The sequence below is a fragment of the Vicugna pacos genome, chromosome 15, assembly GCF_048564905.1.
Source record: "Vicugna pacos chromosome 15, VicPac4, whole genome shotgun sequence".
Lineage (NCBI taxonomy): Eukaryota > Metazoa > Chordata > Mammalia > Artiodactyla > Camelidae > Vicugna > Vicugna pacos.
The window spans coordinates 39,729,959-39,752,567 of record NC_133001.1 but is presented as its reverse complement, the minus strand read 5'-3'; the positions used below and the strand labels follow the sequence as shown (position 1 = coordinate 39,752,567).

The window sequence follows — 22,609 nt, the reverse complement described above, 5'->3', positions numbered from 1 at the left end:
TCACTTCCCATGACAAGGAGGGAGGGGGTGGACACACACTGGAATCACCACTGACCAGGTACCATGGGCCATCTCAGCTAATTGCTCTAACAGTTACCCTGTATGATGGGCATCATCAACCTAACACAGAGGAGAAAACTGAAGCCCAGAGAGGTCCAGTAACCTGCCAAAGGTCACACAGCCAGTGAGCCATACCATGGGCATTTGAATCTCAGTCTAACACCAGAATCCAGTTGGTAGGAAATTGAGTGGAGCCAACACCTTGCTGCTAGAGGAACTTGGCATGTAGTGTGTCTAGAGTGCTATGAATTTTGGTGGATGTCCCACCAGAGCCCACGGCTCCCCTCAAAGGCAAAGGTTGACTCTTGCTCATCCCTGTGGCCCTGAAGGCTGGTCCCAGGACTCTCCTGCTCTGGGATCCTGGGTGGGTGTCGGAGCACAGATACACATGCAAGGTGAGGTCCGATGAGGTCAGCAGGCTTTCACGTGGCAGCTGAACACTGCTGTGGGCACCACGGATGTATCAGAGGAGCCCTTCCCTCCCTCTGCTAACCAGAAGGACCTCTTTCTTACCATCACCATCTCTTCTATAGCTTTTCTCTTTTTCTGCCCATGAGACTTAGACCTACTCAGGCAGCCATGGTATTGAAGGTGGCCATGTCCCAGGGTGGATGCGCTGAGCACTTACCTGTTTCTCATCTCCATTCTTGCAAAGGGCAAGAACCACAGGGGCGCCCGGGAACCCGGTGATGACTGACAGGCACAGTTCCTCTTGGACAATCTGCTGAGTGTACGTGAAGGCCCAGATCTGGAGGGGAAGACGCCAGGAAGGGTCACCTCAGGATGCTTGGAAGCCACCATGTGGGATACTCTTCTGCTCACACTGACAACTAGCACAGCTTGGTACGAAGCACTGGGGGTCCTAGCAGGAATCGACTGTCAACAGGTCACCTTGGAAAATGCTCAAGAGTCAGGGTCACCTGCCTCTGAAGTCTTTGTCCCCACACCCTATGAAGGGGATGGGCTAAGGACATGCAGGCCACCTCAGGAAGGCAAGGAACAATTCTAGGCTTTAGAGGGGAGACTGAATGACACCCAGGCCAACCTGCATGGTCTTTGGTTTCTCCATTTGGATTGGTGTCTGTTCCTTATACTTGATATCTCAAGTGGCTACCAGCTAGGTCACGCCCTAGCTATCTTTATAATGTCCCTTCTTTGAAAAGGAATCCTGAGAACACAGGAGTTACAGCAAGAGACAGATGGAGGGACAAAGGGAATGAGGAAGGGTTCCAAGGGAGGGCGTGGAAGAGGAGCGGGAGGAGAGGAAGAAGGTCATGAGAAGTCAAGTCATTCCAAGAGGGAGCATGGGCACCAGCACTCCTGGAGGACAGATCATTTGGCCCTGGAGCTCCTGCAGAGAGAGAAGGTGATAAACCAGATGGACAAGCAGCTTTCTGACAGCAAAAAGAAAGGGCATTCTGTGAGGTTCATCACAGGGAACAAGGAACGTTTCCTCCGAGTGCCGCAGATCAGAGAGCCATCAACTGCTCAAGAAGCCAGCACCACTTCCCAGCTCTTAAATCAGGGTGCGAGAGTGCTGGCATGATAGTTGTCAAAAGAGCACTTCCAAGAGGTGTCTCCCAGGCTGTGAAACGGGAAGGACACCTGTCCTTTGCCTTCATCGTGGGGCAAGGAAGATTTGGGAGTCAGATGCCCTGAGGGCAGCCACAGAGAGGATCCTGTTAGGTGCTATACCCCTCCTCTTCCACAACACCCCTACTGTCCAGCTGACCTCTCTACCAGGCCACTCACTGGCCACTTTTCCTTGGCTCAAGAATGAAATAAAGGTTCCTCAGCTGGCCAACCCCTGCTCTGGGACCTCGTGTCCTGTAAGCTGACACGGTGTTCATCTGGCCCTAGTTCTACACCTTCCCCAGCTCCTGGCAGCCACCTCCTGGCCCCACGTCTTCTCCTGACCTCCATTTCTGCCGACACCTTCCAAGTCCTCCTGTTACTTGGATTGCTCCTCCTCTCCCACAGACTGGGCCCTTCTGCTGCCCCCACCAGACCCCCTGGATGCTGACCACAGCCTCTCCTGATCTGGGGTCTTTTCCTGTCCCTCACACCTGGATGGGGCCACTAGCCCGGTGGAAGCCATGGTCCCCTAGTGCTGGGTCCTGCCTGTGGATTCTTCTGTCCCTTTTCAAATTGCTGGTGTCAGGAGAAGACCTAGATCAGAAAGTACTCCCTGGGGAGTGGAGTGAGAATTCTTGAAGCCTGAGAATGGGTACACAGAGGTTCTTTACTCTCTTCCATCTAGTTCTAGACCTATATTTACTCCAAATTTTATATAAGAAAACATGGTGAAATGTATTCCTCTGGCTTTGTGAACATCACCAACCTACACATATCATTTGCCTTCTTCCAAGGTAAGCTGACAGAGCCTATACACACAGAGGCCACGTGAGAGCCATGACAATATGGCCAATGACGACTAATGTTTCTTGAGCACTTTCTATGTGCCAGGCTCTCTTCTGGGAGCTTTACCCATGTTAATTTCACCTTCATAAGAATCTGATTAGGTAGGTATTCTTATTATCCCCATTTTACTGATGATGAAGGTCAAGGTTCAGAGAGCTTATCCTAAGTCATGGACTAGAAAGTGGCCCCTACAGCCTCCTCTCCAATAGCTCTGTTGCTGCTGCTGGAGTCACGGCTGGTTCTGGGCCGTTTTACTTAAGTTCAATCATGGGAGATGTCTGTCTCTGAGACCCTCTTCCAGGTTGTAAATACTATAAGTATAGATGAGCTCCTCCTCAGCAGGAGAGAGCTAGCAAGAGATCCTTCCTCTGGGCCAGTTCCCAGCACCAGCCCGTGAGAAGGGAAACCAAGGTCACACACTGGGGAGGAGGCAGACCAAAGAGCAGGCCCCTCCCCTCACACTGATGGGAACAGGGGCAAGAGTGTGAACGGAGGCCCACACTCCGCAGACTCCATACCAGACCAGGGGACGCACAGGCGCTGGTTTCCAGCCTGGGATGCCTCCCTTTTCTTCTCACCCCTGCCTCTGTCTCCCACCGTGAACTCCCAGCCTGCGTCTCCCAGCTTGATAAATGGTCCCCTTAGGGTCTAGGTGTGTGTACTAGGGACACAGTCCAACCTCTGGAACAGACCCGGAGACAGAGATCCACACAGGTCCTGAAACCAGGCTTGGGTCATTTGGGTGGTGGGTTCTGGGGTCCCACAAATTTGGCGTGTGATGTAGAAAGCAGACGCTGGTCCTGGGCCCAGAGAATTCCTTAGCCTGTGGGGAGGGGAGAGAAGGACCCAGGTTTGATGGCAGGGCTACCTGCGGGCCATTTGCCAGGGCCCACTGGACAATAGGCCTCAATGGGAGACTTCCGATCTGTCTGGAAACGAGGCTGAACACACAGTCATCCACATGGAAGGAAGATGAGGCTCGTCCCTCTGTCCCATTACCTGACCACATAGCTTGCAGTGAACCATGAATTAGCCTTTTAAAAATAAACCCTGCAATTATCTTACAATCACAATACCCCAGCTTTGTGTTCTTATGTCAAAAGCATTAATGAATTAAATGTAAAAACTTAAAATATACCAGAATTTCTGTAAGCTTGCTTTGGTATTTCTTCCTTTTTAATATCTTAGGGGCTTCAAAAACCAGAAATGCTAGGGGTGGCATGGGGGTGGGTGTGGAGTGTGGTTCTTTTGACACTGAGACCCCCCACCCAAAAACGCCTTTCGGGAAGGAATGTATATGGGACACCAAGGCTGGGGCCTGAGGAAACCACCTGGAGACCCTCCAGGGAAGTGTGTGCACAGGCAGACACAGGGATGGAAGCCCTGACACTCACTGGACCTTCCATTAGCCTGTGCTTTACCAGCACCGAAGTAATTCCACCTCACAATCCCCCAGAGGAATGCAGCTCTGTGGCCACATCTGCAAGGACAGAGGGGAGGGGAAGCAGGAGGCAGGAGTGGTGGGGCAGGAAGTGAAAAGAGGTTTTCCTATTCCCATTCTGTGGCCTGCCAGACTTCCCAGAGTGGCTGGTGATGCATGGGTTTATTACCCGAATCTCCGAGTCAGAAATGAATTCAAGAAGGCAGCACCGGTTGCTCAGGCTGGCCTGGCTGCAATCGGTGAGCACGGACAGTTCCATCTGGGGACCCGGTGAAGTCAAACCCCTCATCCCTAAAGCACACAGACATAGCTGGACCCATGGAAGGTAATCCAGAGGCCATCCTGAAGGTGGTGTGAGCAGCCTCGCCTTCTCCTCACTGAGATGGATTGGTAAGGGGCTGAGAAGGAGGGGGTCCTCTCCTGGTCTTCCAGCCCCTTTGCTCCTGCCCTGGAAGAGGAGAACTGAGGACGGGGAGGGGATGGCCCAGGCCGGAAGTCTCTGGAGAAGCTAAGTCAGGGGCCCACGCACAGGGGCTGATCTTCGAATGACCTAGAGCCACCTCTGGTGGACGAGAAGCAATTAGCCCAGGGCAGTGCTTCTCAGCTGGGGTGATTCTGCCCCTATCCACCCCCGAGGGGAGACGTTTTCTGACTGTTAGGACTAGGTGGGAGGAGGTATTACTCATGCCTAATGGGTAGAAGCCAGGGGTGCCGCTGACCATCCTACAGTGCACAGGACGGTCCCCACAGCAGGCATCAGGGACCGGTGTCAATGGTGCTGAAGGCGAGAAACAGCCTAGCCTTAAACGCTTGGTCTCTGGAGGCAGCAGTATAAAGCCTGCTCTGGTGTGACTCGAGTGTGGCCTAGGTGGCCTTGGTCAACTTCTCTCAGCCTCGTTTACTCCACCTATGAAATGGGGCACCACCAGGGCGTGGTTCACGGGGTCGTTGTGAAGATTCAACAAGAAGATGCAAGTGGAACCCTCAGCCCCATGCCTGGTGGAGCAGGGTCCCTGTCAGCAGTATTTTTCTGACACGTGGGCAAGAGGGGTGGCTCGGTGAGGATGGAGAAACATTTAGATGTGGAGAGAAGTGAGGAGGCTGGGTTTTCATTAAGGCAGGAGCCCATGTCATTTTCTGATGGTGGCAAGTTCCTCATTCAAAACTTCTTCTGGGCAGGAAGAGTAAACACGGAGATGATGCAGTGACTGGGATGCTGTGCCGGGGTGAGACAGCCGAAATAGCTCTGTGACAAGAGACGCTTCTGTTCTAGATCCTTTACGCTCACTGTTACATAATCCTCACAGCCACCCTGGAAGGTCAGCGTGTGCTGATGGACAGGGGACTGAGGGCAGTGGTTACTCTGGGCAATGCCAGGGGCAGACCCCGGGGTCACCTGGGAATGTGGAACGTCCTTGGTGGGACGGGATCTGAGCTGAGTGCGTCCAGGACCACAGGCTGGCCTCCAGCCTCTCAGGCCACACTGGGTGATGCACCAGTCCACCCAAAATGCCTGCAAGCCCTCTTCAGACAAGATGTAGACAGTGAGCGAGAAGGTTCGAATGAACCTTTAGCTCAGCTGACCCCTTGGTACATCCGTACTACTGTGGGGTCTCCCAGATGGACTGACCGGCCGTGCGGGGGACCCTCATCAGCTGCAGGCACAGACCTCGCTGCTCCCCGCTGGAGGCCCTCTGACCAGGGGCGGCTCTGAGACACATTCCTCTCCTTCCACTGGGACCTGCGCTAGACTCCCTTTCGGGGTCTGTGTTTCCAGGCCATCCCGTCCTTTCCTCCTAAGTTGTAAGAACACACGTACACATATGATTGCAAACCCACACCTAGTACGTATGGTGTTGGATTATGTTGTTGGGCTCTGGAGTGACTGCCAGGGCTGGAATCCTGGCTCACCTGTTTATTAACCCCATAAATGTGGCTGAGTTACTTACTCTATGCCTCAGTCCCCTCGTGTGTGAAATGAAGACAACAGCAGCCCCTACTACAGACGCTAACCCCTACACGCATCCGGAACGGTGCTAGCCACAGAGCAAGTGCTCAGCTCCTGCCTGCGAGCTGACTGTGACGATGGAGGAAGCCAGCAGGAGGCAAGGCGGCCCTGGAGAGCTTCCTCCAAACAGTGCCTCTGCTCTGCCTCCCAGGAGAGATGCTGGAGAGGTGGTTGCAACAGCGCTATTCCCAAGAGTGTGCTGAGAAAGCCGGGAAGGAGAGGCTGGTATCAGGCAGGGAAGTAAAGTGGTTGCAGACTCACTGAGAGGTGCTGATGTGAGTCCAGGTTTGGGGGAAGGGCTCTGACCTTCATCTCCCCGACTCAGGCTATCCAGCTGTCTGCATGCATCCTTCCTAAGCCAGTAGCCTGACCTGCTGGGGGTGCAGCTGGAAGGGTTCACTGCAAGGTTTCAAATTTACACTTCTTCCCTTTCTTTAAATTAGGATAGCAGTTAGACTGATGCACCTGTATTCTTTCTATCTTTCACAAATATTTTTCTAGGGAATCCAATACAACTGAGAGGGAACTCGTTACCCTGGAGGTTTCTGGGGCTTGACGCATTTACAAACGGATGGTGTGTTTCTCCTGTTTCTCACCCAAGGCATTGGGTGCCGCCATCTTGAATGCACACCCAGATTAGACATTTGGCTCTGAGGTTGGCAAGCCAACCAAGAAAGGGAGGTAAGGGGGGATGAGGGATGGATGGGGCTGTGGGATGCAGGGAGTCGGGTCATGAGCCAGCACCGGAGTCAGAAGACAGTCATGGTCAGGTAGTCTCTTCTCAACAACAAGAACACCCATGTCCCCAGGGACACACCATCCGGAGAGTGAGTGGACAGCTGGAAGCAGAACTCAGACCTCCTGACGCCTACCCTCTGCTGCTCTTTCACCCCACATATCGAGGACCCTAAAATCCTCCACCCAAGCACGGGAGCCTGATTTCAGGACCTGTGTGGATCTCTGCCCCCAGGTCTGTTCCAGAGGGTGGACTGTATCCCTAGTACATACACCTTGACCCTAGGGGGACTGTCTAGAGGGGAGTGAGCAAGTGGGAGAGAGGTGGGCTGGGAGTTCACAGTGGGAAACAGAGGCAGGGGTAAGAAGAAAAGGGAGGCATCCCAGGCTGGAAACCAGTGCCTGTGCGTCCCCTGGTCTGGTGTGGAGTCCTTGAGTATGGGCCTCCATTCACACTCTTGCCTCCCTTTCCATTAATGTGAGGGGAGGAGCCTAATCTCTGATCTGTCCCCTCCCTGTCCTGACATGGGGCATGACCTTGGTTTCCCTTCTCATAGGGGCTGGCGCTGGGAACTGGTCAAGAGGAAGGATCTCTTGCCTTGACAGGAGAGAGCTGATCTACACTTTTAATATTTACAGCCTGGAAGAGGGATCGCAGAGACAGACATCTCCATCAATTGAACTTGAATAAAAAGGCCCAGAACCAGCCATGACTCCAGCAGCAGCAGCAACAGTGGAGCTATGGGGTGGTGGCTAGATTTCCCAAACCCTGTCTTCCTCACTTGCTAGTCTACAACCTTGGACAATCTCTCCAGGCCTTCATTTCATCATCTGTAAAATGAGGAGAATAGTAATACCTACTTAATCGGGTTTTTATGTCACATCCTTGATGTGTCCTCTCAGAGACAGAGAGGTGGGGGCAGGAGGGAAGGCTGAATGGGTCACACGAAGGGGTCTGAGGGGCAGATGCAACTCCCTGCAGCCAGGCTGAGGGGCAGGACAAGCAGGGAAAGCAGGAGGGAACACCGGATGCCACAGTGCACTTGCACAAGAGGAGGCAGGAAGACAGGGCCACTAGTGCATGTAGGGAGGAGGCGGGAACACGGAAGGGAAGAGAAAGGGAACATCCATCAGTCCTGCGAGGGTGTATATGCCACATACGCGCACACACGGGCATGAGCACACATGAGCATGCACACACGCCCAGTGCACACACTCGGGGGAATATTCTAGCTGAAATAGTTATGTGGATTCCTATCAATGGGTGTCACGCCTTCAGAACGCTGGGCCAGGCATCCCAGGCCTGCTGTTGGCCGCGGGCCCTGCTAGGAGGGGTGCTGTTTAAGTCTGCCTCAGCCCATCTTGCTCCCCAGTGTGCAGCCCAGTGCCCAGTGCACCGCTGACATGGTGAGATCTGTTGAAATGAACTGAACATCATTCCATCTCAGTGTGTTCTTCTGAGATCCCAAATTCACACTGCTGCCACACAAACCCAACTGTTCTCTCCAAAGCAGAGAGGAGTGACAGTTTGGCACTCTCTTCCAGAAAAGAACTCTTTGCTCACTTGAAGACTGTTACTGTGATTCACTTTAATTTCCCACAGATGACAGCCTTTTTCCCTCCCCTTTCTCACTCCACCAGAACACTGGCTAGAGTAGGTACCACCACCCTCCAGTCAAATAGAGGCCCGGCAACCTCTGCCCAGGGCTGGGATATAGGGGGTCCCTCCCTGAGACCCAGAGATCCCATCACTCCCCCTCACACTTTCTTATGCAGCCAACCACATTAGGTACCAGAAAAAAACCCTGCTTTGCTAGAAACAGATGAGGTAAACTCCTATCCCAGGGAAAGGGGGCAACAACATTCTTGCTGTTTGTGACCCCCCATGAGCAGAGCCCACACACACAGATTGAGGAGAGAGGGAAGTCCGTTATCTACTTATTCTACAAAACGCCACTTGAGCAAATGGTGTCATCCTCATTCTCAGCCAACCCAAAGTAAAACTGACACCTGTGGTGTTTCTCTTCTCTCTTCCTGTCTGACTCAGGCAGCCCCTCCCGTGTCCCGCTGGACAATTTTTGGAGAAGTCCTGGCAAGCTGTAGTTTGGTGGTGAGAGGCCTTGAATGCCAGGCCAAAGGTGCGAATTTTTGCAGTAGACAACAAGGAGACACTGAAAGCTGTGTAGTGATGGAGAACGGTGGTTTGGTGACTGCATGTTGCTGGAGGCTGTGGTCATAATCTAACAGTGGTTCCCAAGCACGGTGGTTTTGTCCTCCAGGGACATCTGATCATGCCTGGAGACAGTTTTGATTGGCACGACTGGTGTGTGGGGGGGGTGCTACTGGCATCTGGTGGGCAGAGACCAAGGATGCAGCTAGACAGCTTATAGTGCACAGGACCATCACCACCACAAAGAGTGATCTGGCCTCAATGTCAGTAGTGCCAAGGCCAAGGACCACTGATCTGGCAGGAAGAAATGAATGCTGGGTCCAAGAGCAGCTATTCTGAGGGAAGAAGTGATGGGACTTGCCAGAACGGGGGATGCAGGAAAAAGAGGAGCCACGGGAGACAGACAGGACTGGAAGCACGGCGCTTAGGAGAAGGTGGCCACCTGGAGAGAATGTGTGGGGTGGTGAGATGGCCGGGGTGCCTGACACGGGCTTGGAGCCACCTGCTGGCTTGAATTTCAGAGGCGTTTGTCATGGTTGTGGACTCACCTGATCATGCAGCGTGGGAGATGAAGGGTTCAGGAGGGAGGTTTAAGTGTAAACCTGCCACCCCTGAGCCCTCTCCTCGGGTCTCACAGCCTCCTCCCTCTGAGGATAAAACCCAGCCTCCTCAGCTTGGGATGCGCCATGATGTGCCTCTTCCCTCCTCTCCAGCCTCACCTGCTGCTGCTCCCTCACCATCCCACCCTTCTGATCACAGTCCCCTGCAGCCTTTCAAAGGCAGCCTGCCTCCCAGCCCCAGAACTTGGTCCACGCTGGACTTCCCGGCCTGCCCTTTCTCCCCTTCCTGACCTGTCCTATTTCTACTCATCTCTCAGGATGCAGCTCATTTTCAGGTCCTCTGGGAAGATGTCTCCAACCCTGTGCATAAGCTGGATACCCTCTCTCTGCACGTCTATAGCATTGTGGGCCAAGCTCTATCCAGGACAGAGATTATATGGCAATGGCTGCTGACTTCCTTCTTTCTGCATTAGATCCCTCGAGGCGCCATGGAGAGCTGCAACTCAGCTTTCCCTGTGCATCTCCACAGTCAGCAGAGAACGTAGATGTCTGCTGAATGAATGAATGAATTCATGGATGGACAAAGACACAGAATTTGTGACAAAACAAAGAAGGTTGCCAAGGCTGGAGGCATGGATAAAACCTCCAAGAGACCATTTATAGAGAAAAGAACAGTGAATTGAGAACTTTGGTGAATACGCACTGTAGGGGTATGAGAGTTGGGGAGAGGAGCTGGCAAAAAAAAAAAAAAAAAGCAACCCAAAAAACCAGAGGTGGAAAGAGCAGGAACGCAGGAGAATCAGGATCACACAGTGTCTCCGAGCCAAGAAGGAAGTTATGAGATGCATGTGCTTTAATGCATCCAGAAGGCCAAGTGTTACAGAGGTTGAGACAGGCTGTGAATTTGTCAGCAACTTTTAAAAGAGTTCCATCCTCAGAGGGAAGGACACTGACCCACGGTGCTGATGAATCAGCTAAGGCACAAGTAAACCTTTCTGAGGAGGGGCGAGGGAGGTCCCTCCAGACTTGGGGGGAAGCAGGAGATAGCACAGGGGGAGCCAGACAGGGATGATCAAGGGCCCTGCCCAGAGATGGGGGCGGCGGACAATGGGGATGGCTTTACCACATCTGATGCGACTACCTGGAAGTCAGGGTTAAGTCGGCGGGGAGACTCACAGAACGAGCATTGCGTCCTGGAGGCAGTGTCACCCAGCAGCATGCTTTTCTCTCTGCATCTCTTACTTTAGAGCTAGTTGTGCCACCCACCCTGCCTCACCCAGCCCACACTTACTGCCAGCAGCTTGGACACCAATGACACACTCATTGAACTCTTGCTAATTTCATGGCAATTTCCTATCGGTGCTAAACTGCCTGGTGAGGCATCTTTCAGAGAGTCCGTGCACTTTCAGGCCTAATGGAGTGAACCCAGCCCCAGAGTAAGGGGGCTCATGCTTCTCCTGCTCTGCTGTTGAGCTCTGGGTATAACTGACACCTGATGTCATGTAAAAGCAAGTCACAGAGGCTTAAGTCCATGCACACGTTCAAGTATCCCCAGCCAGTGACTTTACCTGGGACTTTGCATCCTTGCCTTCAATCTTGACACAGGGGCTTAACCTGAGGTTGGAGATCTCCTGGTCTTTCTGCTTTTGAGACTCTAGGCACTTCTGCCTCTGTCGGATATTGCCCTTCTGGATGGAGGCATCCTTAGGCACTCTAGAGGAAAGCCACAGGACGGATGAGAACCCACAGCTCTTTGGATGTAACACCAGCAGCCGCTAGAGAGGTCAGGCGGTGCTGGGAGAACAGCAGGGGCATTTTGCTTTGGTCTGTGTTACCATGACCTGGACTGCTCAGGGCCTGGGGGTGGGGGAGGTACCACTAGGAACAAGGCAGCAAGGAAAGACTCAGTAGTCTGGAGCCTGGACCGGAATCAGGGTCAGCGAGTCCATGCCCTGAGGTCACACCCCGGAGCTCAAACTCCCACAGCTAAGAAATTACTGCTAAGCCGACCTCAGTCCCTCATGCTACTGATTAATGTAATTCCTCTTCGGGTGTCAGGGATAAGAGGAGTTAACTGGTCTTCTCAGACCTCCATGTACTTAAAAACCCTCATCCAGATGGCCACAGGCGGTCCCCTCTCCAGACTGAGTCAGCTGAGTCTCCCTGCAGCCAACCAAGGCTCAGGCCATAGGGGAGGTACCTGAGTTCTGGATAGACATTCTCCAGGTACCACTTGAAGCTCTGGCACTGCAAATTCCTCCTCAGGTCCACTCTGCTCTCAATGCTGGGGTGACGGGGGTGGGTAGACACAAAGACAAAATATAGCTGTGTCAGAGACAGGTACCAGCCACACGCACCCAGGGTGGGAAGTGCAAAACACAGGCTGTGCTCACGCTCTGCGCCCACGTCTCTCCAGAGGGTGCTGGGGAAATCAACTGAGAGCTCCAGACAGAGCTATGGAAACACTTAGTGATATCTCACAATAATGGCACCGAAGATTTGTGCTTTTATTTGAACACAGAATTTGAGGGTGTTTTTTACTTTTCATTAAAAACAAGGCTACAAGCACATTCAGTGGGTTGTTAATAATTCACCACCGGGGCTCTGGGTCTACTTACTCACAAATCTCTCTTTGGCTTCAGATGTTGAAATACCATCCCCCTTCTCTAGACCACTCCAGCCTCAGAAAACCCTGTTCTTTAGCTGGTTTGGGGGCGTGGTCATGTATTTGTTCATCACACTTTTACTCCCATCCAAGTACTAACCAGGCCCGACCCTGCTTAGCTTCCGAGATCAGACGAGATCGGGCGCGTTCAGGGTGGTATGGCCGTAGACCATCATACATTTACTGAGGACCTATTATGTGCCGTTGTGCCCATTGTGGGATGTGATGGTAAGCTTTCAAGCAAGAGATGGGTAATGAATGAACCAAGTGCTCACAACCTGATGTGGACGTGGGCTGGGCCTGCAGGGGATATGGCAGCCCCTCAGAGGTGGCCCTTTGCTTGTTGGGGTTGGTGGTGGTCAGGTGGTAATGTGGAAGCTGGAATCTGGAAGGAAAGTAGACGTTGTCTAGACAAACCACAAAGTGGGTGAGGTGGTAGGCCCTGGTAAGGGCAGGGAAGAGCCACGAGAGATGAGTGTGTGTGAAGTGGGAAGGGTTCCGCTGGCAGGAGCAGCGCTACAGGAAGCTAGAATATGTATGGGAGGAGAAGAGAAGCGGGGGCGGAGGGAGGACAGACACAGACCATAAAGGGTCTGGTGGAGGAGCTTGGGCTTTAAGGGCAATGGGATGCCAAAGACGGGTTCTCAGCAGAGCATGACATGGTGATGCCCGTCCTTTAAGAGCATCTTACTTATGGTGAACAGATCTGATGGGCAAAGCTAGGAGCGTGGATAGGAGGCAGCTGTAGAAACCAAGGTACTGACCATGCTTTCTGGCAGAGAAGTGGGGGCGGGAATGGAGAACAGGGACAGGTGCGAGTCCCTCCATTTCTCTCCGTCCGCACCACCAGTCCTGCCTGAGTTCCCTTTACACCTTGTCCTTCCTGGGCAACCACACAGAACTGGCCCTGCTCTGTCCAGCTTCACCTCCTTCCACCCCAGAGATGGGACCAGGTGCTTTCAAGGGACTAGGACTTCTTATTCAGCACTAACCACATTTCCTCATCAGACTCTAATCAACAAGAGGGCAGGAATAACATTTTTTTAATGCTAAGTTTAGTATTTCTGAACAGTAAATGTTCAGTATTTGCAAGAACCCGGATGCTCAGTGCATGAATGAGGCAGGATCTCCAGGATTTGGTGATTGTTTAGATGTGGGAGTGCGGTCAAGGTTGACATGCAGATTTCTGGCTTGGACAACAAGATGCAAGGAAGAGTGTGCACGGAGATGGGGAACCTGGGGTGAGGGGCCAGTTCAGGAATGAAGAGGATGCATTCAGTTAGGACTTGCTGAGTTGGAGCACCCTGGGAGACACCCAGGCAGAGATGTCCAGCTGCTACTTGGATCCAAGGGATGGCACTCAGAGACAAGGTGCAGGTTAGGGATGGAGATGCGAGTGTGAGCAGTACACAAGCGGTGGTTGATGCCAGGGAGAATGTGGAGTGAGAGGAGGGCTTATGACAGACTCTCAGGGAAGACCAACATATAAGGATGGGGAGAGTCCCCCGCAAAGGGGCCTGGGAGAGGGCAACCTGCACTGTGGGACAAGAGCCAAGCCTGCAGTTCTGGAAACCCAGAGGTCAGAGGTGCGCCTGAAGGGGGTTAGGTGTGAGAAGACTCATACCAGTGGGGTAACACAGAGGAAGGTGAGGGGCCCCAGGGAGTCATGGGTGGGCCAGGTGGGAGTGATAGCAGGGGTGGAGGGCACAGCCTCAGATCACAGTCAGGAGAGGAGCTGGGGGAGCGATGCAGGCAGCTTTCATGAAACTTGGCTCTGAAGAAGCAGAAGACAGGGTGTAGGTGACAAGCATTGTTGGATTGAGAAAGAGTTCTTGTAGTTTGTTTTCTTTCCTTCTCTTCTTTTCTTTTTAAAAGCTGTGTAAGATACTGAATAAATTTAAATGCTAATGGGAATCATGCAAAAGAGAAGAGAGACTGGTGATCAGGGAGAGAGAAGGCGCACGGAGGACAAAGTCCCCTGGAACAGTGGACCCCACACTGTCTGCACATAAGAATCACCTGGTGGGGGGTGGTCTTTTACACATTCCATAGCCCAGGCCACAGCCCAGACTAAATCCACTCTCTGGGGGTGGAGTAGAGGCATCAGTATTCTTTGAAGCTCCCCTGGTGATTGCGATGTGCGGGCAGTTTGAGAACCATTGCCCTGGAACCTTGCTCCTGAGGTCCTCAGACCAGTAGCACAGCATCACCTGGGAGCTTATTAGAAATGCAGACCTACCGAGCCAGAATCCACATTTTAACAAGATCCCCAGGAGATCTGTGTGTACATTAAAGTTTAAGAAGCCAGCAGGCAGGAGGAGATGAATCTAGGCAGTAGGAACTCGATAAACGTTGATTTATGAGTGAATGTAGGAGTGAAGGGTGCATCTGGAGAACAGGTAGAGGGCTGCCCTGATACCGCAGGGGGCACACCTTGTGTGATGAAAGAGACCAGAAGAATGGTGCAGATACAGTGAAGTTTATAGGTTGGTGTGTCCTGGGAAGTTGATGCTATTTCATCTATAAAGCAGAGGTGTCATCTGCTATGAGTGAAAGGACGGGGGCAGATGCAGCAGCTGGGGAGAGCAGAGACGGTACAAATGGAGACTGAGAAGGAACGCTGGCCAGGCCAGGTGGCGGGACCAAGACATCCACTGAGGGCCTCTCTGAGACTGATGATGGCCACGGAGTGTTAGCAGCACTGGCTAATACCCAGAACTGCTCAGCAGCATGTGCCGAGGGGAGAAAAGTTCAAAGTCAGGCTCATCCAGGGTTGAGAGAACTTCACTTGGGAGTGTTGACAGATGCTCAACAGGGCAAAAGACCTGAGGACATCTTTTAAGCACTCTTTTTAAACAAGAGTGGAACCCAAGCTGGAGAAGGAAGGAAGTGAAGAAAGGAGGGATGGATGGACATGGCCAATGGACTGGAAGTTAAATGAGGACTCAGAATAAATTCCTGAGGAGGCTCTGATCAGGAGAACCGGAGGGACAGCGTGGGTTTACGGTTTTAGGAATACAGATCATTTTGGTGGGGTCTAGTTTCATCTTCTCGAGCAGTGATGGGCTCCACCTATGACATGGAGTCTGCAAAAATCCCATCTGCTCAACAGCCTCAGAATGACTGAGGGATATTAGATGACAAAAAGCCACTGGTTGTCTCTCCCCAAAAGGGGAAGGATAATATCAGTGAAGCTGCCATTTTTCTCGACTCAAATCAGCTCTGGGTTGGGGAACATGACATCATATTGTTTTGGAACCAGACAGGTGTGGTCTGAGCCTACTCCTGCAGGGGTGTGAGCCAGGGCAACTACCTTAAACTGTAAAAAGCCTCAGTCTCCTCATCTGTAAAACAGGAGTGATTATACCCATTTCTCAGTTTGAGGAGGACTAATGAGACATCTTATGTAATGGTATCTGGCATTTAATGCCCTTCCCTGTCCTATTCTATCCCTACAAAGCTGGAGCACTGCTCTAGGGGAGACCTCCTGCTACTGCTCCTCCCAGACAGGAGCAAGAAGGGACATGAAGGGAGAACAGCCTCAGCCCGGGCCCTGAAGAGACCACAGGCTTGGAGACCAGCTGAGCAGATAGGCCTGTAGGGACCACTTGCGTCGGGCCTGTGAGCCATGGCTCCTCTTAACTCTCTGCACAAACCAACTAGAAGGGAGACTTACTTTCCAAAGGGTCTCTCCAGGGCGAATGGCCGGGATGCATAATAGTACTGTTTGTATTCATCCATCCACACTTCGGCTGTCCGCTTGGTGTTCCTGGGGAGACAGGAGGTGTCGGGGAGGGGCCATCTGAGAGGGAGCTGGGACGCATCCAGGTAAAATACACACACTCGGCAAGCTAGCAGTGTCACCCAGGTGGGGGCTACCACAGTCCAGTAGTGCTAGTCTCCCCAGAGTGCTGAGCCTAGCCACGTCCACCAAGTCCAAAGGGGCCTGTACCCCAAGACACAGAATTTCAGTAGTCACGATGTATTCTTTCCCAAAAGGTACAGACTAGAGAAATTACACCAGAAATTGGACTTCTATGGCGCTCGACAAAGAAATTAAAAAAAAAAAAAAACCACAGGGAGGAAAAAGCCAGGAGAACCTGGGGCATCCCTTTGGTGGGAGTACAAGCAGAGAATGTTGACAGTCTCTGGCCGCCCATAGGCTGTGGCTCCAGCTCCAGGTGTCTCCCCTCGAGCTGAGGGCCCAGCTGTCCAAGGGGAAGGTCACACTGGGTCTTCCCACAGGCAGGGAATTAGCTTGGTGCAGGTGTAGAGGATTAGGTAACCACCACACCATCTTGGTCAGATGTTTTGCCAGCTCCTTCCACTGGCCTAACCAACCCCAATCTGACATGCCCCACATCTCCCTCACCTCCCAATGACCCACTGGTGGTGTGTAGGATGCCCCCTGGCCAGGCCCCAGTCTCAAATACAAGGAATGTTCTAGAGCCCAAGGCTCTGCCCCCTCACATCTAGACTGGCCCCATTTCACATCATGGCCCCACCACTTGCCTACACCAGGTGTCCTCAGCTCACCTTTCCCTTTAAAAAGCCCAGAGCCCAGGCGGCCCTCCCTTTGTTCCCCGTTCTGCCGCCTGGGTCCTCATGGCCCTGCCCTGCCCACCACGGTGTTATCCCTCCCACAGTCCCCCCCCCCCCAACCTGTCCATCCAGGGAGGAGAGAGACAGCCCAGGAGAAAAGCCCCAAAGAGGTGCTTGGCTCCTCCCTCAAACGGACCAAATAAGAGAGAAAAAGGCCAAGGGGGAAATCAACGGGAGAAATCACGCCAAAGAAAAGGGAGGGAGGGGGCACGGGCACCGCTGAGTCACTGAGTCCTGTTTCCCGGCAAGGAGCCCAGGGCCGCAGGCCCTCCCCAAGCCTGGCCCCTCCTGTGCACTGGCACGTAGGCTGGATCCACTTGTCCCCAGTCCCTATTCCCGAATCTTCCCAAGGGCCTTTCCCCTGCCAACCCAGCCTGAAGGCAGGAGTAGCAGACCTTCTGGAATTCAGCGGCAAAAACCGGCCGCCCTTCCCCCACCCTGAATAACCCCAAACTCTCGGAGCACTGAGCCCTGCAAGACAGCGTGACTTGAAGCCCCGGAGGCCACACATGGGGCCTTGTCAAGTCTGGAGGAAGCCACCCAGGGAGAACAGACGCGGAGCCTCCAGCCTAAAGCCGGAGAGACAGGCCAGGCCTCCGCAGCTGAGGCAGAGGCCGAGCGGGCGTGACACACCACCCCCATCCCCCCAGAACACTCAGGCAGCCTACCAGAGGCCCCGGGACAACCACAACCCGTCACCACAAAAGCCCTCGGCCACGGCCGCCCCCATGGAGCCCCTGCGACGCCCCCTTACTTTATGTACGTGTTGGCGTTTCCATCCGGGAAAACATACGGGTGCTTCTTCCGGAAGACGTGGCCCACTCGGCTGCAGGGCACGATCTCTAGGCTGCCCCCGCACATCCACACTCTGAAGGAGATTTCTGCAGGACAGCCACGCACCCCGCCATCACTGCTCTGCCTCCCGGACAGAGGGGACACAGGATGGCAGCTTCCCGACACCGGGCGCCAGGTCGAGGGGAGCGGGGAGGGCCTGCTGCGCCCGGCCTCGGGCGCCGGGCTTCCGCGCCGCCTCCGCTGCCGGAGGGCGTGCTCCGCGGGCGGGGCGAACTCGGTTTCCCAGCCTGCAACGCGGCTGGTAATAACTCACACCTGGGAGGGCGGTTTGCGTTCACACGGCAGTGGTCGCCGCGGAGGAGCACGTATCTAAACGCCTTACGTCCCCGCCCTCGTGAAGGGCCGTGCTTACGCCTCGGCAACACTCAGGGGCCAGCATGGTCAGGTGTGATGCTTTAGCCTGGAACAGAGAAGCCTGGGGGCAGTGACAGACCTGCTTATGAACACGTGTAAGGCTTCAGTGTGGAACATGGATTGGACTCGCTCGAATGACCTCAGAGGATTAGACCCAGGACCGAGGACGAAGAATTTCCATTAGACTAGGGAGAATTTTCTGACGGGCAAGGTCCAGATAGAAGAGGCTGTCATAGTCAGTGTGTTTGCCATCCAGACAGGCTAGAGAGTCACCTGGTCAGGATGCGACACAGAGGACCAGTTCCCAGGAGGCACCTGCACAAGGTGTCCAGGACAGTTCCTCCCAATGCTGCGACTGCAATTCTGCCTCCCGCAACGGCACCTGAATGCCATCCTGGAGAAGGAAGTCTAGGCCGTAGCCTAGAGCTGCGAGCAACATAAAAAGTGCTGGAAGCCTCAAAGCTGTTGCTGGGGGTGCTTCCCTGGGTGGGGATTCTCCACACACTCATTTTTTCCTGGTTGGCTGCTGCCGCGGGGTGGTGTTAGCCGAGGTGGCTGGGGAGGCAGGCATGTGCATTTCTCCCTTGGGGATGCTTACTGCAGGCTAGGAGCAGCGGTTCTGCTCCCAGAGGAAGCAGTGGAATACCAAGGTGATGGGGGACGATCTTATCATTGCCATTGTTTAGAATTGCTGAACGACTGTTCCGTGGATTTATTATTGCTTGTAACTTCTCTGCACCTGCATCCCCTTACTGACTGCACCCAGGGCAGGCTGCTTCCCACACCCCCTGGATATGCCACTGGTGGGAAAAGCTTCTGCAGTGAAGCTCAAGTATGAGGACAGGCTGGCTCAGGAAAAACCAATGCCTGTAGGTGACTGCCCTGGAAGTGGGCGGGGGCCCTAGAAGTGAGCTGGGGGGTCCACAAGTAGGGAATGAGGAAGCGGGGATTCCAGCGCCATCCCACCGCATACTGCCCTGCACCCCCAGCACCTTGGGCCCCACCTCCCTGGGTTTCTGCTCCAGGGTCCTCTCTTTCATCCTGTGTCCCTCCCACTTCCTGCTCTCTGTCTCCCTTCATCCCAACTCCCCCAGCAAGTGCTTGGACACAAATTCTTCATCCTGATCCTCACCTGCTCTCCCACTCACCTGTCCTCAGCCCCTTTTTTGTCCCCTTCTGCCGCCTGCCCCGTGTCCCTGCAAAAGCCCCTGAGCTGCAGGCAGGGCTTCCTTGACACCTATACTCCGCCTGCCTGCCCAGGTGCTCTCCCAAACAGGCTACAGCTCATTGCCAGCGAGCGTGGATTTCCCTCAGAGTGGGGGCAACATGTCCACTAGGATGAAGAAAGGACGTCTCAAGACTGCTACCAAATGCTGGCAAGAACATGGAGTTGGCAGGGAGACACGGGAAGACCTTTGGCTTTGGGGTCAATGGCCCCAAGTCTGCAGTAACCCACTAGCTGCATCCCTGGGGAAACCTGCTTGACATCACTGAGGCTGGGTTTTGTCAAATGAAGAGCATAAAATTACTCTGCAGGATGGCTGTTGACATCAAATGAAACAGAATTTTCAAGAACAATTGTGAAAACTCTTAAGTGTGATTGAAAGAGCAGTGACAACTGTGAAACACTCATCTGAAGCCAGTCTCTTTAAGATGTGGATGCCGATGGCATCGCCTACCTATGCCCACTTCCAACTTCCTAGACCATTTACAGCTTCCTGCTTCTGCCACAGGGGGCGCTTGAAATTTGTGGACACAACGCTGGAGATTTTGACCCTCCATAAAGGTCTGTGACACATGGCGACCTGGCGTTTGGCTGGGGCATCACTGGAATCGTGGGTCCCAGCTTGGTGTTTGCGGGAGACAGTGAGTGAGTTCAGCTGGCTGCCAGTGCCCACCTCTCCCTCTCGCAGGGGTGCACTGAGGGGCTGATGGGGTTGCTGCAGGGAATTATGATTGGATGCGTGTCAACTGAGTCTCCAGGTCTAAGGCCTACTGTGCTCCAGTCAACTCCTTTCTGGGATCTCAAAACAACGTCTGCTCCCATTCCCCAAAAGGAAAGCCCTCTCATTCCTCAAAACTAGAGATGGAGGCCTTGCTTACTGAATATAACCTATGAATTTTGTGCCAGCTTTCCTCCAAAAATATGCATATGCTGCAGCCACGGTCTTTTCCTTTCACGTATTCAAATGAGACATATGTCCCTCCTCATTTGCAGAGCAAATCCCTCCAACTTGTGCCTCAATCCACCCCCAACAACACCCCTGAAACCTGTTTCTCTCCCTGTGCTTCCTTGGCCCAGAATTTTGCTTCTCTCTGAATCTGTTGGCCCCCTCTCCCCTCTGCCACAGTCATGTACAGGCCCCACTGTGGAAAAGTATGGTCCCCTGACTCTGGTCCTTCTCCATCTTCTCATGGGCTCCTGGCATTCTTCACCCCAAGACTCTGTCTCTGAGTGTCTTACTGACACTGCTTCCTCATCTCACCCTGACATTCACTTGATGCTAGGGGCTCACCCCCATCCCGCCAGCCCCAGCTCTCCTCTGGTCTCCAGCACGGACTTCTGTGGCTGCCTTGTGTTCTGTCGAGGTGCACTGGATGCCCTGAGATGCAATACATCTTCTACCCCCATCAGCAACCTCTCATACCGTGTTACAGCCTGCCTACTCTCTTCCGCCTTGAAAACTGTCCTTCCCCCTCGATTTCCTGTGTCTGTGCTTTGCAACTTCAGAGTATCTTAGTTCTGCAAACATGAAATGTGGGAGGAATGACCCCTTCATATACTCCTGGGCTGGGCTTTGTCTGGTCCTGGGCTTTGTCTGGTCCTCTCTGGGGCGCTAACTTAGCCATCCTCACAACCCCACCCATGTTTGTTGGTGTTATTTTACGATGTAGAAGGAGTTCTGATAGGACAGCTGACAGCAGGTAGCTGGAAACTGAAGCACATCCCCCCAACTCTAGAACTCAAGCCCTTGCCCTGATTCCACCTCTCTCAGTGCTGAACACCCACCATCAGCCAATATGGCTGTGGATACAAAGATGCTGACTTCAAGACACCACAGGATAACAAGAGAGAAAGATCTATAACCAGCTGTCACATTTCTATCTCCTCCACTCCTTCAGCCAGTACTAACAACTGTCTGTCCCAGCTCGCCTTCAGGCCAGCTGACATTGCCCACAGGAGCCAGCAGCCTGAGATGCAGTAAGAGCTTCTCAGCTCTGGAGTTTAGATTGTCCTAACCAAGGTGATCTGAAACGTTTGTCTCACTGTGCTGTGGCCAGGGTCAAGGCAGTCTGGGTGATGAAGTTGGGGTGTTCAGATCAGCGGCATGACTGCAGTGTGGAATACTTAAAACCTAGGACAGAGAGTTGCCCTACTCACATCTACACCACTGACTTCAGGATAACGACATGTACCCTCCCAGGACTGCCCAGTGATTTGTAGATACATGCTGAGGCCTCTGGGAAGGTTTTGTGATCCAGAGGCCCTAGAACCTGGAGCCTTGTACGTCAGAATGGCTGTAGACCAAGGGGGAAGGCAGTGGGCCTTCCAGGTACAGCCCAGACCCTCCACCCTCCAAGTCCACAGCTCCTGCAGAGTCATCACTTTCTTATGTGAAGGAGCAAAAAGACGATGCAGGGAGTTTGTAGGGGGTTCCCGCTGACTCAGCACCCACGTAATGTCCCTGGTGATGAATGTCACACAGACCCAAATCCACTTTGAATTCCAGGCAGAGAGATGTGTAATTATTCCATCCTCATTGGGGGCACTGTTACATTCTGATTTTCTTTCAACTTCAGATTAATAATTGAGAGCAAACTGCCCTCCCCACCCTCTGTACTCAGCTCCTTCCTTCTGTCTTCTTAGCAACCCATCAGCAGTTTTACCAGCGCTCATAAGCCCCTGGTCCTTCGCCACAACCAACATCTACTTGACAAACCGTAGACAAGAATTCAGGGGAGAGGGGACAACTTCCTTCCCAGGCACCGAATCACAGCTATTCACATGCCACTTGTCAGCCATCTGGTCAAGGTTCGGGCTTCCTTTAGAGCCTGGTTTCTAGACAAAGGCAAATGGAGCACTAGGCACAGACTCCACTGAAGGCAGTGGGCCCCGTTCTCAGTGGAGCCTCATGTCCCGGGTACAGATATCCATTGTCTACACAGCATTATCCACTCTACTTCTGGCCACACTGCAAAACATTGAGAACAAAGGGACTGGAGGGGACAGTGATGGGCAGAAAGAGACAGACATCCAGCTGTTGTTACTCCTAAGTCCACACATACAAATGTGGTGACATGGTTTTTCCTTCAATAACCTTTACATTCTCAGGGCCTCCTGGGCCAGAAAGCTCTATTATTTTTTAATGAGTACATGGACTCAAGAAGAGACAATCTTACTGACCCACAAAGGACAGCCTTGAACCTGTGAGCAAAACTGTGTTTCACACCATCTGAGACAATCAAGATGGCACCCAGGCCCCTAACTTGAACACGCAGTGACCACCAGCCCACCGTGGTGGCCACGGGTCGTCTGATAGAGTGTCGTGGCAGTGCTCTGGACAGCTCCATAGGCCCTGTGGGAAGCATGGCCTCACGAGATCGCACCTGGGCCTGGGCTTAGCAAGCAGCCCCATTCAGGGGGAGAAGATGACTCTTCATCAGACTCGGAGCTCTTCTCAGGGGAGGCCATTTCTCTCATCTTGAGCCACTGAACCTGGAAAGGCTGAGGCTGAAA

General features: G+C 53.2%; 1 protein-coding gene across 3 annotated transcripts in view; it reads right to left on the bottom strand.

The window, feature by feature from the left end:
• The window catches only part of GALNT14 (polypeptide N-acetylgalactosaminyltransferase 14), a 190,935-nt gene that overhangs the window by 1,056 nt on the left and 167,270 nt on the right, over positions 1-22,609 (bottom strand). Inside the window, exons 10-14 of one of the 3 annotated variants that reach the window (XM_072937954.1) lie at positions 17,417-17,543; positions 15,737-15,829; positions 11,596-11,679; positions 10,964-11,108; positions 689-808 (exon numbers count right to left, since the gene is read on the bottom strand). In XM_072937954.1, the coding sequence (XP_072794055.1) occupies positions 689-808; positions 10,964-11,108; positions 11,596-11,679; positions 15,737-15,829; positions 17,417-17,543 (569 nt within the window). The remainder of the gene's footprint in view (positions 1-688; positions 809-10,963; positions 11,109-11,595; positions 11,680-15,736; positions 15,830-17,416; positions 17,544-22,609) is intronic. The other 2 variants (XM_072937955.1, XM_072937956.1) reach the window with 2 other exon arrangements.